This window comes from Aulonocara sp. 'chitande type north' Nkhata Bay, linkage group LG11 (assembly GCF_057382095.1).
Source record: "Aulonocara sp. 'chitande type north' Nkhata Bay isolate Kocher_YH1m ecotype deep benthic linkage group LG11, A_spYH_male_GT1.1, whole genome shotgun sequence".
Taxonomy (NCBI): Eukaryota; Metazoa; Chordata; class Actinopteri; order Cichliformes; family Cichlidae; genus Aulonocara; species Aulonocara sp. 'chitande type north' Nkhata Bay.
This window is the reverse complement of record NC_141354.1, coordinates 7,234,286-7,248,228: the sequence shown is the minus strand read 5'-3', so window position 1 is coordinate 7,248,228 and position 13,943 is coordinate 7,234,286. Positions and strand designations below refer to the sequence as shown.

The 13,943-nt window shown below is 42.2% G+C and overlaps 1 protein-coding gene across 1 annotated transcript in view; it reads left to right on the top strand.

The window, feature by feature from the left end:
• The window catches only part of gask1a (golgi associated kinase 1A), a 78,835-nt gene that overhangs the window by 52,704 nt on the left and 12,188 nt on the right, over window positions 1-13,943 (top strand). The window contains exon 4 of the mRNA XM_086310326.1: window positions 9,148-9,270. Coding sequence (XP_086166452.1) covers window positions 9,148-9,270 — 123 coding nt within the window. The remainder of the gene's footprint in view (window positions 1-9,147; window positions 9,271-13,943) is intronic.

Here is a 13,943-nt window from a genome sequence, read left to right as displayed (position 1 = left end):
ACCTTCTCCCTTAACACCTCCCTTGACTCTGATAGCAGGGAACCAAACACCAAAGGCGCAGGAAGAATAGTGTGAAGGACACATATTCTCACACACATACAATGGCAGTGAAGAACACCCTGGGTAGGATAAGGGAACTGAGGCTAAGGTAACAATTTGAGTGTAGGTTTAAAAAATGAAAGGTACACTGTTTCAGACTGCTACCTAGCTGTTTGTGCTACAGCTGCAAGGAAAGAAATCGACCAAAGCTTAGCACGCTCAGCATGTTTCTGATGGGCTCGGATTATATTCTGAAATCGTTTCACAGTGTGATCAAACCAGCCTGAAGCCAGTCACTCAAGTCTGATACCCAGAGAGCAGTCCTTGCTGAAGATAAACAGCTTGGTGATTTTCTTATTTTCTGAGATTTATTAAAATGTGAACATAGATTTTAATGACATGAGGTTAAAATTTTGGGTTGTCTGTCTATTCAGTTTGTGGAAATGTTGAGTTCTCCTCAAGCTGGCACTAAAGAAAATTGTGTGAATCTTCAGCACCAGCGTAAGCTTTCACCACTTCCAAAAAAGGGGTTGTCCCCTCTCCACCACCTTTAAAGGGCTTTGATTCCGTAAATGCACCTCAAGGAGAGAGGTGGCTTATGGAAGACCTTACGAGTGAAGTAACACCAGTTTGTTCTAGCCTTTTTTATTAATTATTGTGAGATGCAAATTTGTCTCAGTACAGCAATCTAACCTCTTTACCAGCACTGAACTGCAGAGTATTTTCCTCCAACAGAAGGAGACATTTTGCAATAGAGATCCAATATCTGATTTACCAATTGACGACTTAGATCTAAACTTTAAATTTTCAGTTACTGCCTTTATGCTTGCTCCTTTTCTGTAGTGCTAGCTAGATGCTAACTTAGCCTTACTTACCATAACTTATGAACATTTGCACTCATTCCAGTGTCGTGCCAATTTAAAAAAAATATTATATGGTTTTGCGGCTTTCATCTTAGTCATCTCTGAAATAATAACTCTCCCTAAATATACTGAACAAGTCTGTTTTGAAAATGTTATAATAATGATGGGTTGGATTTATATAGCGCTTTTCAAGGCACCTAAAGTGCTTTACAATGCCACTATTCATTCACACACTGGTGGAGGCAAGCTACGGTTGTAGCCACAGCTGCCCTGGGGCAGACTGACAGAAGCGAGGCTGCCATATCGCGCCATCGACCCCTCTGGCCATCACCAGTAGGCGGTAGGGTAAAGTGTCTTGCCCAAGGACAGAACGACCAGGACAGAGAGCCCGGGGATCGAACCAGCGACCTTCCGGTTACAGATACGCTTCCCAACCCCCTGAGCCACGGTCGCCCATGGTTACTTGTTAAGAGTAGAAAGTATAAAGATAGTGTAGAAAAAAGTCAAAAAAAATAAATATTCAAGGTATGTGTACTTCCCACCTCTGGTGATGTATAAACTTCACTGTGTTTTTATTGTAGTGTTATTGGTGTGACTCAGATAATGTTATAGGACACTTACATATATTATTTGTATATCGTTCGTATGGTATTTTGGTACCTGTAGTTCATTTACTCTTGTCCGAATCAGTTGATGAGTTTGTAAACTTGTCAGCTTGTTTGTAACTTGTTTTCACACAGAGTTTGTTTTCACATAAACTCCGAGCGAACCAAAATATGTTCAGTCCGCTCAATGGCCAGATGTGTCTGGTAGTTGGTTCAAATTGAGGTCGGATAATGTTCATAACAGAAACGAACCGATCTGGAGTTTGTTTGGAGCTTACAGCACCACCTCCTCCCAGGGGTCTTGGTGCGTTTGTTTTGGTCTGCACCCAAGTGTAATTACTGTGTTCACACCCGCACATATTAATCACAGCAAGGGGGGAAGACCAGAATTCGATTTAAATGGGCTAAACGGGGGTTTGACAACACCCTCAAAAATCTAATAGACAGTATTTAATAAGTGTAAACGAAGAAATCATAATAACCCCATGCAAGAGATAATGAACACATTTAAGAATAATGGTCTCTTTTAGTTTTTAGGCCATAACAGCAATAGCTCTTTAACAGGTGGGTACAAATGCCTTCCAGGTGAAGTTTATCAGGTCGACCAACTGAGAAGAGACCCTGTGACAGACCCAGGACATGTTGGAGAGGCTATGCGTCTACTGGGGGCTACCAGGAGAGGGATGTAGCTCTGCTTATACTCCTACCCCATGATGAGTAATGCAGAAAAAAGTAATACCCACCTTGAGACATTTTCTTTTTCAATCCAAACCTTCAGACTACTCATTCCCCAGTCTGGAAATCTTGATGCAACTTTTATCACACTAGGTTCCCCTTTGATTCTTAAGATACAACTAGTTATTCAAAATGCATTTCCTGGCCTTCACTCTATCACATTTGAATTTGTTATTTACAATCCAATATAACTTTCATGGTGTCTAATCTGTTCTCTGCTCTGAGTGACTGATGATGCATGTAACAGCATTATGCATAGCCTTTTTTTCAATTAGCAATTATAAACCTGTGCAGTCATTTTAAGAACAAATGATATGGTAATTCATGCGCATAGATTTCCTCATCCATTTTTTACTACAATGACCCCAATGCACTGCGCAAATGTGCTCGATAAGTTTCATAGCAGTTGAGCATGTAATAGGCAGAAAGCTGGCTTTAAAATAATCTTAGTGCTAATTTTCCTCCTCTGCATATACTTTATTTGCAAAGTACTTTGTTACAAATACATTACTGAGCAATATAATCAAGATTTCTCTCTAGTAAGACTCAGCCTGTGGATGAAGTCCACCATCTGGAGCAGCAGTTGGCTGTAGTCCCTCTTGACTGCAGCACTTGTGATCTTGGCATAATGGTGCATGAAACAGTTCTCCACCTGTTGCAGGTTCCAGTTAGAGTGGCCCTCCAGCTGTCAACAGCTGCAGTACAAGAACTGTGGAGCTGGAGTTTATCTCACAGCTGGTTAGCTGGTTAGACTCAAGCTAGCACAAAGTGAGAGACTATTAACACTGAACAGAGCTTAAGAGCAGAAGCCACTAACAGGGAAGCCTGATGACCACCGCAGGGGTGAAGATGAGCTGGTGAAACCCACCGTTGTCAACTCCAAAAAAAAACATGGCAACAAAAAAATAGAAAACACCCTTGCCTTGACACAACCACAATGGCTGCACCCTGCAAACGGACCACTAAAAAACCGCTGTGATTCCTGGACAGACCTCTTTTCATTATATATGAGGCGAACCTAGACAATCTTAGGAAGGTGGTTTTAATGTTATGCTTGTACATTGTATCTCCACAGGGTGCCAAATAGTAAATAGCATAGAAGAAATACATATATTGAAATTATTTTTGAAAAGCAGTCTGCTCCCTGGGATTCTGCTTTGAAACATTTTGATTGTGTGCAAAAAATGCTAAGCGCTCTCCTGATAATTTAGCATTCATATTTTTGCCATCCAGCCTATCTGAAAAACTATTAGTTGGACTTCCATGAGATTCGGTTTCTTAGTGTTTCGACCATATTCAATTCAATTCAATTTTATTTATATAGCGCCAAATCACAACAACAGTCACCTCAAGGTGCTTTATATTGCAAGGTACACCCTGCAATAATACATACAGAGAAAAACCCAACAGCCATATGACCCCCTATGAGCAAGCACTTTTGCAACAGTGGGAAGGAAAAACTCCCTTTTAACAGGAAGAAACCTCCGGCAGAACCAGGCTCAGGGAGGGGCGGGGCCATCTGCTGCGACCGGCTGAGGTGAGGGAAGGAAGACAGCATAGAATATGCACAGAATTATGAAGTCTGCTTAGTATTAATATGTAGTTGGAGTTGTGAAACCATAATAAGTGGATTGAAAGCAGAGGAAAGAACAACACCTACACAAAGTCTGATTTCATTAGAGTGAAAAAAGTAAGGAGCAATACACGCTGCCCACACTGAGACTGAACGCTGAAAAGTTGAAAGAAGAAAGATAGACATGGCACCAGAGGAAAGTGTTAATGGGGATAAATGGAAAATAAGGTCTGATTGCCATGTTAAATAGGTTGCTGAACACGTGATAATGCAGTGTATTACTCTGTTCCAAATGGACACACGCAGTGGAAAAATAGATTTGAGTAAATCATACTCCCCAGATGCACTTTACAATTTGTTCCACTTTAATATTGTGTTGACTCTGACCGCAGAAAGCTGTCTCACTCTGAGGCTTGCTGGTGTTCAGTGGCAGTGTAAGTCAATATTGGCTTAGTCTCCACAAAGCTGCTGGACTGTGCTCAAAATCACTATATTCCAGTGTGGGAGTGAAATGTGGCAACGGGGTGAGAAGTCTCCTCAAAGAAGCACACAAGTGAGAAGAAACAGCAGAGGTGCATCTTTAGTACACAACAAAACACACAATCACCTCTCACACATTCTCACCTACTGTTGACTTGAGGGCAATAGGGTCATGTGAGTCATACACCCTTGAACACGTACACAAACCTTCCTTACTACATATACACACAAACCCTTGCAGTTGACCTGAAGGCAGATCTCATCAAGGTTGTATCTGTTTGTTTCTCACTCTGTCAGTCTCTGCCTTCAACACCAGGGAGTAAATTACACTCTTACACTGAGCTTTCTCTCATATTGTTAATCATTTTACCAGCTGCAGAATGGGAGAGTTGACTACAGGTTCTCATTTTTGAAATCTGAAAAATGTAGATTTATTGCATGGATACTGCATGGATTGGTTTAAGCTCCAATGACCTGGAGCCTAAACCGCTCATTGGAGCAAGTGGTTGCTACCAGTTGGCAACTACTTGCCAACTGGTAACCACCCCACTACCAGTTGGCAAGTGGTTGCTTGTTATTGCGGTGCCTTTTGAAAGAAGTTGGTTTCAGCACTAACGCATAACTTTCACACTGAAAGATAAGATAAGATAAGGTAAAACTTTATTAATCCCTCAGGTGGGTTCCTCTGGGAAATTCGGTAAGGCAAGTAGGCAAGTAATATCTGTTTCAGGTTTTTTCATCACACTTTTTGCCCTTTAGTTAGCTAGTGATTGTCTTCCATACTAATTGCAACCACAGCAATCTGCTAGCAATTGAAGCAAACACAAGGAGATGTAATAATAATAATAATAATAATAATGGATACTTTATTGATCCCCATGGGGAAATTACTTGTTTTTTTCTCTGCATTTGACCCATTCACTCAGTGAAGCAGTGGGCAGCCCACTAAGCAGGCGCCCGGGGAGCAGTGTGTAGGGACGGTACCTTGCTCAGGGGTACCTCAGGGTAGCCGTTAAGTGGATTCGAACCGCCGACCTTCCGATCATGGGGCGACCACTTTACCTACTGAGCTATCCCTGCCCCAAAAAAAAAGTCAACAGGTACCTGCCAATAACCATCCCCATTTATCCCAGTAGAGGAATAACACACGGTACACCTTGGCTTAGGGAAACATTAAAGACATGTTCCCATACCGGGAGTTGAACCCGGGCCGCCTGGGTGAAAACCAGGAATCCTAACCGCTAGACGTGGATGTGGCACCCTCTTTATGACTGATTTCACCTGTGTACAGCCAGCAGCTACTTGCCAACACACTGGAGAAAATACATTTTTCCCTACCAACAAGAGGTTGCCAGGAGGTCCCTGACTTATCTCTGTGTCCGTGGGATTGAGACCTTAGGTACATATGTCTCTTATCTAGTACTTTATATCACATTAATGCCATGAAACAGATTTAAAACTAACTTTTGACCCTCTGTGGATTAGAGAATAATATATTCAAACTTATCCTCCCAATTCAGTCAATAAAAATATATACTGTACAATCATTCCATCCTGGAAAAAGAGAAGTTCAAAGAAAGAAATAAAAGCCCAAAATTGCAGTAACATTCATGCCCATGATGAGTGGATGTAAACTACTGACCACAACTATGTAGTGGGGTTGGAGGTTCAGTCCTTAATCTCTCTGCGTGGTCAGATGTTCTTAGTAAAGACACTGAATCCCCCAAGGTTGCAACTGATAGCAGCCACTGTGGAAGGGAGCTCCACGGCCACTGGTGTGTTTGAATGTGTAAATGAGAAACACACTCTAAAGCACTTATCTGGCCAAGATTAAAAGGCGTTAAAGTCCACATTATTTAAAATTTCATGAAGGATGTCATCCCTGATCTTGCTAGGCTTAGATTACAGGAAGTAAAAGAGACTTGGCAGCAGGTAAAAAATAGCCAAGAGAACCTTTTGTTCCATGGAAAGTTCCATGATCACTTGAGTAAATTGCCCAGTTACCTCAGCTATTTGAGTTAAATATAGGACTTAGAATATCAGGTCACAGGCAGTTCTCACAGTAGTTGCACCGTTTTTTCACACTGAAATGTAAAAGCTGTGTTCAAATACTTTGCTGCATAGAAATAGAATGAACTTCAAAATATATGAAACCACATTCTCTCGTTTCACTAGAACATTAAAAGGTTCTATTAATTCATCTGCAGTCGCACTTGTACATGCTTTCATTTTTCAATATGTATGGTTTCAATGACTATATCTTATATACAACTGTGCACAGACGTGCTTGTTTGGAGTGCAGTCCTGTCCTGTATACATGTAACATGACGTTATCTGCAACTATTCTTTTTCAGTTGTGTTAAATCCATTGTCTGAAGTCAACACAACAGAAGTATAATACCAAACACTGGCCTGGTATGTCAGTAGAATTTAAATTCACTTAAACAGCTGTCACATTAGGTTGGACATTTCCCAAATATCAGGCATAGTCTGAGTTGTTCATAACACCAAATGTGTTTGCATATTTTTTGGCAGCGATCACTGAGTATGCGGTGTAGAATATTCATGTCTCATAACCAAAGCTATGAATTTCACTTTTAGCCCTAATCAGTACTTCTCTTGTTTTGAACACAGATACTAAATGTGAGTCTATTTTTTTTTAACTCCATGAGATTATCTGTCAGGCCAGCAGCCAGAAGCAGATAAGTGACTGGGGTGATGAGCAAGCAGGACTAACCCAAAGCTCCATGTCTTTTCCTTTGTAAGCATTGATCTTTATTCCAAATCATTTGGCCAAAAACAGTAAGATGTAAAATAACAGACTATAAGGAGAGCAGAATGAAGTCAGAGATTCTTCTTTTATATGCGTTATTTGAACTATTTTTTTTTTGCTCTCATACTGTTTAGAGATCTACTCCATAGTAATCATAGTACCAAACAGAGATGGGCAGTAACGCGTTACTGTAATCTGATTACTTTTTTCAAGTAACGAGTAAAGTAAGGGATTACTATTGCAAAAACGGTAATTAGATTACCGTTACTTTCCCGTAGGAACGCTGCGTTACTGCGTTACTAAAACTGTGATTTATTTTGCGAGAATGTCTCATGACAGTGACGTAAGCGAGTGCGACGTATGTGACAACAGCTGTGTGCAGATCAACAATGGATCATATATCGAGTGCGGGAGAGAGTATGACCGTGCAGCGTTTAAAGCGTGGAAGTACTGACCTTACTTTGAGTTTGATTCCATAAAAAGTAACAAAAACATTAGCGTCCATTAGCATGGTGCGTGGGAAGAAAACTTCTTTTTACAGCGAAAAAACCCCCTAAACTTCCAACAAGCACCGAGTGCGCAACGACGTAATGGGAAATTCACAGAGAAACTCGCGGATTCTTCAACTGACCGCTGCGGCACACCTGCACCAGGGTAAACCTCCGCCTACCCTGCTCCTGCTATACAGGTGAAAATAGAGCAAAAGGACCGCTAGTCTTTGATTTTATTTATTTTCTGCTGTGTTTTACTTGCATCTATTTGAAAGAGTGAGTGTAAACACAAAAAAAAATATTTTATGTGCTGGAATGTGCAGAAAATAGGTTTGAATATTAAACAAATTTCTTCCAGTCAGAGAATGTTGCATATAATTAAATTTTTGCTTGATGCATAAAGTTAAAAGATTAAAACTAATAAAACAAGTTTTAAAAAGAGACTTTTCCATTTGATTACATTTTGTATGATGGATTATGCAGAAAAAGCAGAATTGGGCTGAAAGATCTATTGCTTTATCACCTATTCAGGTTGTAAATCGTGTTTTTAAAAAGTAACTAAGTAACTAAGTAATTAATTACTTTTGAAAATAAGTAATCAGTAAAGTAACGGGATTACTTTTTGGGGGAAGTAATCAGTAATTAGTTACTGATTACTTTTTTCAAGTAACTTGACCAACACTGGTACCAAATGCTTTGGGCTTTTAATAAAGATTTTAGTACTGGTTTGGTTTTATTACTGGTTACTTCCTCCCTACCATTGCTAGATGTTGCTCATAGGGTCTATATCTTACAGTATAAACTGACCTGAGAAAGCTGTTGTTCGATACCGGTGCTGTAACTAAATTGAACTGAAAAATAATTCTTAACAAATTAGTAAACATTGTAATTTCAATTGTTTGTAACCAGTAAATAACTGTTAGCAGAGTTTTATTCACTATCAATTAATAATCATTCAATTGTGTTACATTAAATCTGATATTGATAATTCTACAGCTAAAGCCTCCACTCAGTGTTGATTTACTGTGTCATAAATAAATATGTATTTGTTTTAAATCATATTTTATTTGATAAATTACAATTAAAAGATCAAAGTGGAAATTTGCATGTATTACACAGTGCCCTTGTATTAATTCCTGAATTACAAATCACTTGTCTTGAATCACTGCAATATTTAATATGTTTAAATATTAAATATTATTCTATATAGTTTTCATCCTAAAAAAAACTATATTAGTGCGACTGTTTGTATTTCTGTCTTAGCCAAGCTTCATTATTGCAGCACTAAGTCTGAGGGGCACTCTTGGAGCAACTATTTTAGAGACGTGCTTCCTTTGCATACACTCGACCTTTCTACTGAGTATCACAAAGTGCAGCCTGGTAGCTTTTGCACAAACATGTTGACAGACAAACAGAAAGGCAAACAAATGCCCCTGAAAACTTTCTGCCGATGCATGTCCGCATAACAGCAGTTTGAGAATTCTTGCATTGCTAACTTTCTGCTAATTTACAGATCAAGGCTCTGCAGCAGAGGTCAGTTAGTAACCTCTAGGTCAATTATTATCATTGCATGTTCTTTGTTTTGCAGGTAAACGACCGGCTGGACAGGTACTGCTGTGGATTCATACCTGATCCCGCAGAACTCTGCGTGGAGAACCGGCTTTATGGAAAGTGTGCCAACACCAAAGACCTGCTGCTGGTTCACATCCTGGTACGTATCACAGCCTGCCCTAATGCTTTTTCATCCTGTCTAGTCGCTGCAGACAGTAGACCCTTACGTTTCCTCTTTGTTCCATTATCAAAGTAATTTATGTCCCGAGACACTACAAGGCAAACATTAATCAGTTATCTTCAGTCAGCAGACCACTTCACTGGTCACTGTTTGATGGATGTGATAGCAAACAATGCTTTTCTCTTGCCATTCTAAATTGTTATTTAATCAAAAAAATATTTAAGTGTCGGTTTTCTGTTGTTGCCAGATCATTATTCATTATATCAGTGGGAATGTACTGAATAAAAACCACCTTGGCTCCCCAGTTTTCGTTACACAACAATTTGTTGCTGTCATTCTTCCGTGGAAAGACAATGGTTCTATATTTAAATGATACAGCAGGAGTGGATATTAAACTCTCCGAGTGTTGATGTATGTGTATTCACAGACAGAAAATGAGTTCAGAGCCTGGCAGATGTTACCGAGCTGGAGCTGATTATGCTGCATGTGCTTCATATTGTTTATAAGAATAGATAAAAGCTCACAGCATTTCCTGCAGGAAACAAGCTCTGCAGAGAGAGTCTTGACACATCTTAGCAGCACAAAAGAAGCAACGTTAGGTACATTGGAACTTCACAGAAATTTAGACTCTTGAACAATATAAAGACAATAAAAACACCATGACGGCCCGTCAGTCCAAGTTAGTCCAGGTGTGTTGTTTTTGTACAAGCAGTCGGGTTGTGTGCTTTTGTGCTTTCTCTGGGTTAGCTGAACATCTTTGCACGCTCCGAGTGACACACAGCAGTCTGTTTCTAACATCTGTTTGTTTGTACGTCTGATACAGTGGAGGGGTTTCTGGGCTGCATGTTCTCAAGTTGCAGTCAGACAGTTCTGTGACATAAAAAAGTGAAACATACCACGTTTGTATTTGGCCAGTCTCCCTTTTTTATGAACCCTTGGGCAGCACTGTTGATATTTTAAGATTACAGGTGCACAACTGCACTTTCATCTCAAACACCAACTTCTATGTCAAGCCAACTTGACCTTCATTATCAGGGATAATCGCTGGTGATGAAATCTACATCTGCAGGTATGACCTAACAAGGGAATCGTCATTTAAAGGGGCCAAGACACCAGGAGCATGCATGTCATTTTCTTTACAGGTCACAGGATTGTGCACTTGTTCTTCCTGTGGAGTCTGAGGGAGAATGGTCAGGCTGCCTGTGTATGATCAATACTAAAAAAATCAACATGAGCACAAAAGCTGAAATGGTAAATGGACTGATTCTTATATAGCGCTTTTCTACTCTCCCGGAGTACTCAAAGCGCTCTATACAACATGCCACATTCACCCAATCACACCGAATCTCACAAGCACTTTCTCTAATCCGAGTGCTTTCTAATGACATTTACACACAGTCATACTCTCTTGGATGCATCGGAGAGCAACTTGGGTTTAGTATCTTGCCCAAGGATACTTGACATGCAGGCTGGAGAAGCCAGGGATCAAACCACCAACCTTCCGATCAGTTGGTGACCTGCTCTACCTCCTGAGCTACAGCCACCCCAACCCCATCATTTTGGAATTAAGTGGATTCTTAATTCCAAAATGATGTTCCATGTAAATGGTAAATGGCCTGCATTTGTATAGCGCTTTTCTAGTCCATAGGACCCCAAAGCGCTTTACACTACATTCAGTCATCCACCCATTCACACACACATTCACACACTGGCGATAGCAAGCTACATTGTAGCCACAGCTGCCCTGGGGCGCACTGACAGAGGCGAGGCTGCCGGACACAGGCGCCACCGGGCCCTCTGACCACCACCAGTAGGCAAACACGGGGTTAGTATCTTGCCCAAGGATATTTGGCATGCAGCCAGGATGCAGCCTGGGATCGAACCACCGACCTTCTGATTAGCGGCTGACCTGCTCTGCCACCTGAGCTACAGCCACCCCAATAAACGTGCACCAATGATCAACCATAAAGACTCTGATTAATGACTGTGTGAGAGCATCACTGGCTTTATTTCCAGACTGCAGAGTGTACACAATGCATATGTCCAGGTGGGGATGATAAGATAAGAGATAAGATAAGATAGAACTTTATTAATCCCTCGGGTGGGTTCCTCTGGGAAATTCGACTTCCAAAAAAAGCACAGCAACGACCAAAGTTACAGTTACAGAACTGTTATATATATATATATATATATATATATATATATACACACACACACACACACACACACACACACACACACACACACACACACACATATATAAATACAGAGACAAATATAAATAAAATATACAAAGGGGATAAATAGAATAAATAGGAATAAAAAATAAAAATACAAGTGAATTGCACATTTCAAGTATTGAGTCTATTGCACTGTTGACTATTTACAAAAAGTATTGCACAAGGTATTGTACAGTGAGGTGCAGAGGCACTACTGCTAGTTGTTCCCCCCTCCTTTGTCCTCCTGTTTCCCCTCCCTCTCCCCTCCAGAGAGGAGTTAAACAGTCTGATGGCGTGTGGGACAAAGGAGTTTTTAAGTCTGTTAGTTCTTGTCTTGGGGAGAAGCAACCTGTCACTGAACAGACTCTTCTGGTTGTTTATGGCCGTGTGCAGAGGATGCCCAGCATTGTCCATAATGTCCATCAGTTTCTTTAATGTCCTTTTCTCTGCCACTGTCACCAGAGTGTCCAGCTTCATGCCGACCACAGAGCTAGCCCTCCTGATCAGTTTCTCCAGCCTGGATGAGTCCCTCTTTGCTGTGCTGCTCCCCCAGCACACCACAGCATAGAAAAGTACTCCAGCAACCACTGACTGGTAAAACATCCTCAGGAGCTTCCTGCAGATGTTAAAAGACCTCAGCCTCCTGAGGAAGTACAGTCGGCTTTAGGCTTTTTTATACAGGTGCTCTGTGTTGCATGACCAGTCCAGTTTATTGTCCATCCACAGCCCGAGGTACTTGTACTTGTTGACCACCTCCACCTCCTCCCCCTCTATCTGAACTGGCAGTGGACCTTCTCTGGACCTCCCGAAGTCCACAACCAGTTCCTTAGTCTTTGAGGTGTTGATTTGCAGGTGGTTTGTGTGACTCCATGCGACAAAGTTCCTCACCAGACTTCTGTACTCCTCTTCCTGATCATCCCAGATACACCCCATGATGGCCGTGTCATCTGCAAACTTCTGAATATGGCATAATTCAGAGTTGTAGCAGAAGTCAGAGGTGTACAGGGTGAAGAGAAGAGGGGACAGCACAGTTCCCTGTGGTGCTCCTGTGCTGCTGACCACTGTGTCAGACGTGATGTCCTTCAGCCTGACGTACTGTGGTCTGTCGGTGAGGTAGTCGGAGATCCAAGCCACCAGGCAGGGGTCCACCTCCATCCTGTTCAGTTTTTCCTGAAGCATACAGGGCCGGATGGTATTAAAGGCACTGGAAAAGTCAAGAAACAGGATCCTGACCGTGCCTTTTCCCCCATCCAGGTGTGAGTGGGCTCTGTGTAGGAGGTACAGGATGGCATCCTCCACTCCGACACCCACCTTGTATGCAAACTGTAGTGGGTCCTGGGCATGTTGTACCTGTGGTCGGAGGAGGTTGAGGAAGAGCCGCTCTAGAGTCTTCATAAGATGTGACGTCAGTGCCACCGGTCGGAAGTCATTCAGCTCATTGGGCCGGTTCTTTTTGGGGACCGGGACGATGCAGGATGTCTTCCATAGGGCGGGCACTCTCCCCAGTCGCAGACTGAGGTTGAAGACTCGTTGTAGCGGCTCCCCAAGTTCAGCAGCACACGCCTTAAGCATCCTAGGACACACCTTGTCTGGGCCTGCTGCCTTTCTGGGGCGAAGCTTCCTCAGTTGCCTCCTGACCTGATCCACTGTGACACTGGGAGATGTTTGGGAGGAGGGGAGGGGGGGAGATGTCTTGCTGCTGAGAGAGGGATTGGAGGAGGGGGGTGTCATGGTGTCAGGAAGGGGGGGAAGCGAGGGAGGCAGGAGAGTGGGGAGAGGACTCTGTAGTGAAGGTGAGGGTGGGGGGGTTGTGGGCTGGTCAAACCTGTTGAAGAAGTTGTTGAGTTCGTTTGCCTTCTCCACAGTCCCCCCCACTGTGCTTTTCTTGGTGTTGTGGCCTGTGATGGTTTTCACACCATTCCAGACCTCCCTCATATTGTTCCTCTCCAACTTCTGCTCCACCTTCCTCCTGTAGGTGTCCTTTGCTTCCCTCAGGCAGCGTTTCACCTCCCGCTGTGCTGCTTTCATCTCCTCCTTCACTTTGCTCCTGAAAGTGATGTGTATGTGTGTGACTGGAGAAGGCAGATTGTGTTTCAGCTTTCTCGGGTGTGCGCTGTGCTCCTGACAGTGATCATGTTCACTGCAGAGATTTCACACACATAAGCTAAATGAGAGCTATCACCACGATCAATCACTTTGACGCTCTGTTCTGAAATTCTTTAATTCCCGGTGATGCTATCCTGGATATTAACCACTCATGATCTTCCTTAATGTGATGAGGAAGACTCACTACATTCATATTTGGGAAAGGTGCCCCGGACTTTTTCCTCATCCTGCCACATGCTGTCATTATCCTGTTAGCTGCTGTGAGCTACTCACCGTGAGTGTCGGTGTCAACAGTCCGACCCTCTGCTACGTTCTCCAGGAGTGTGG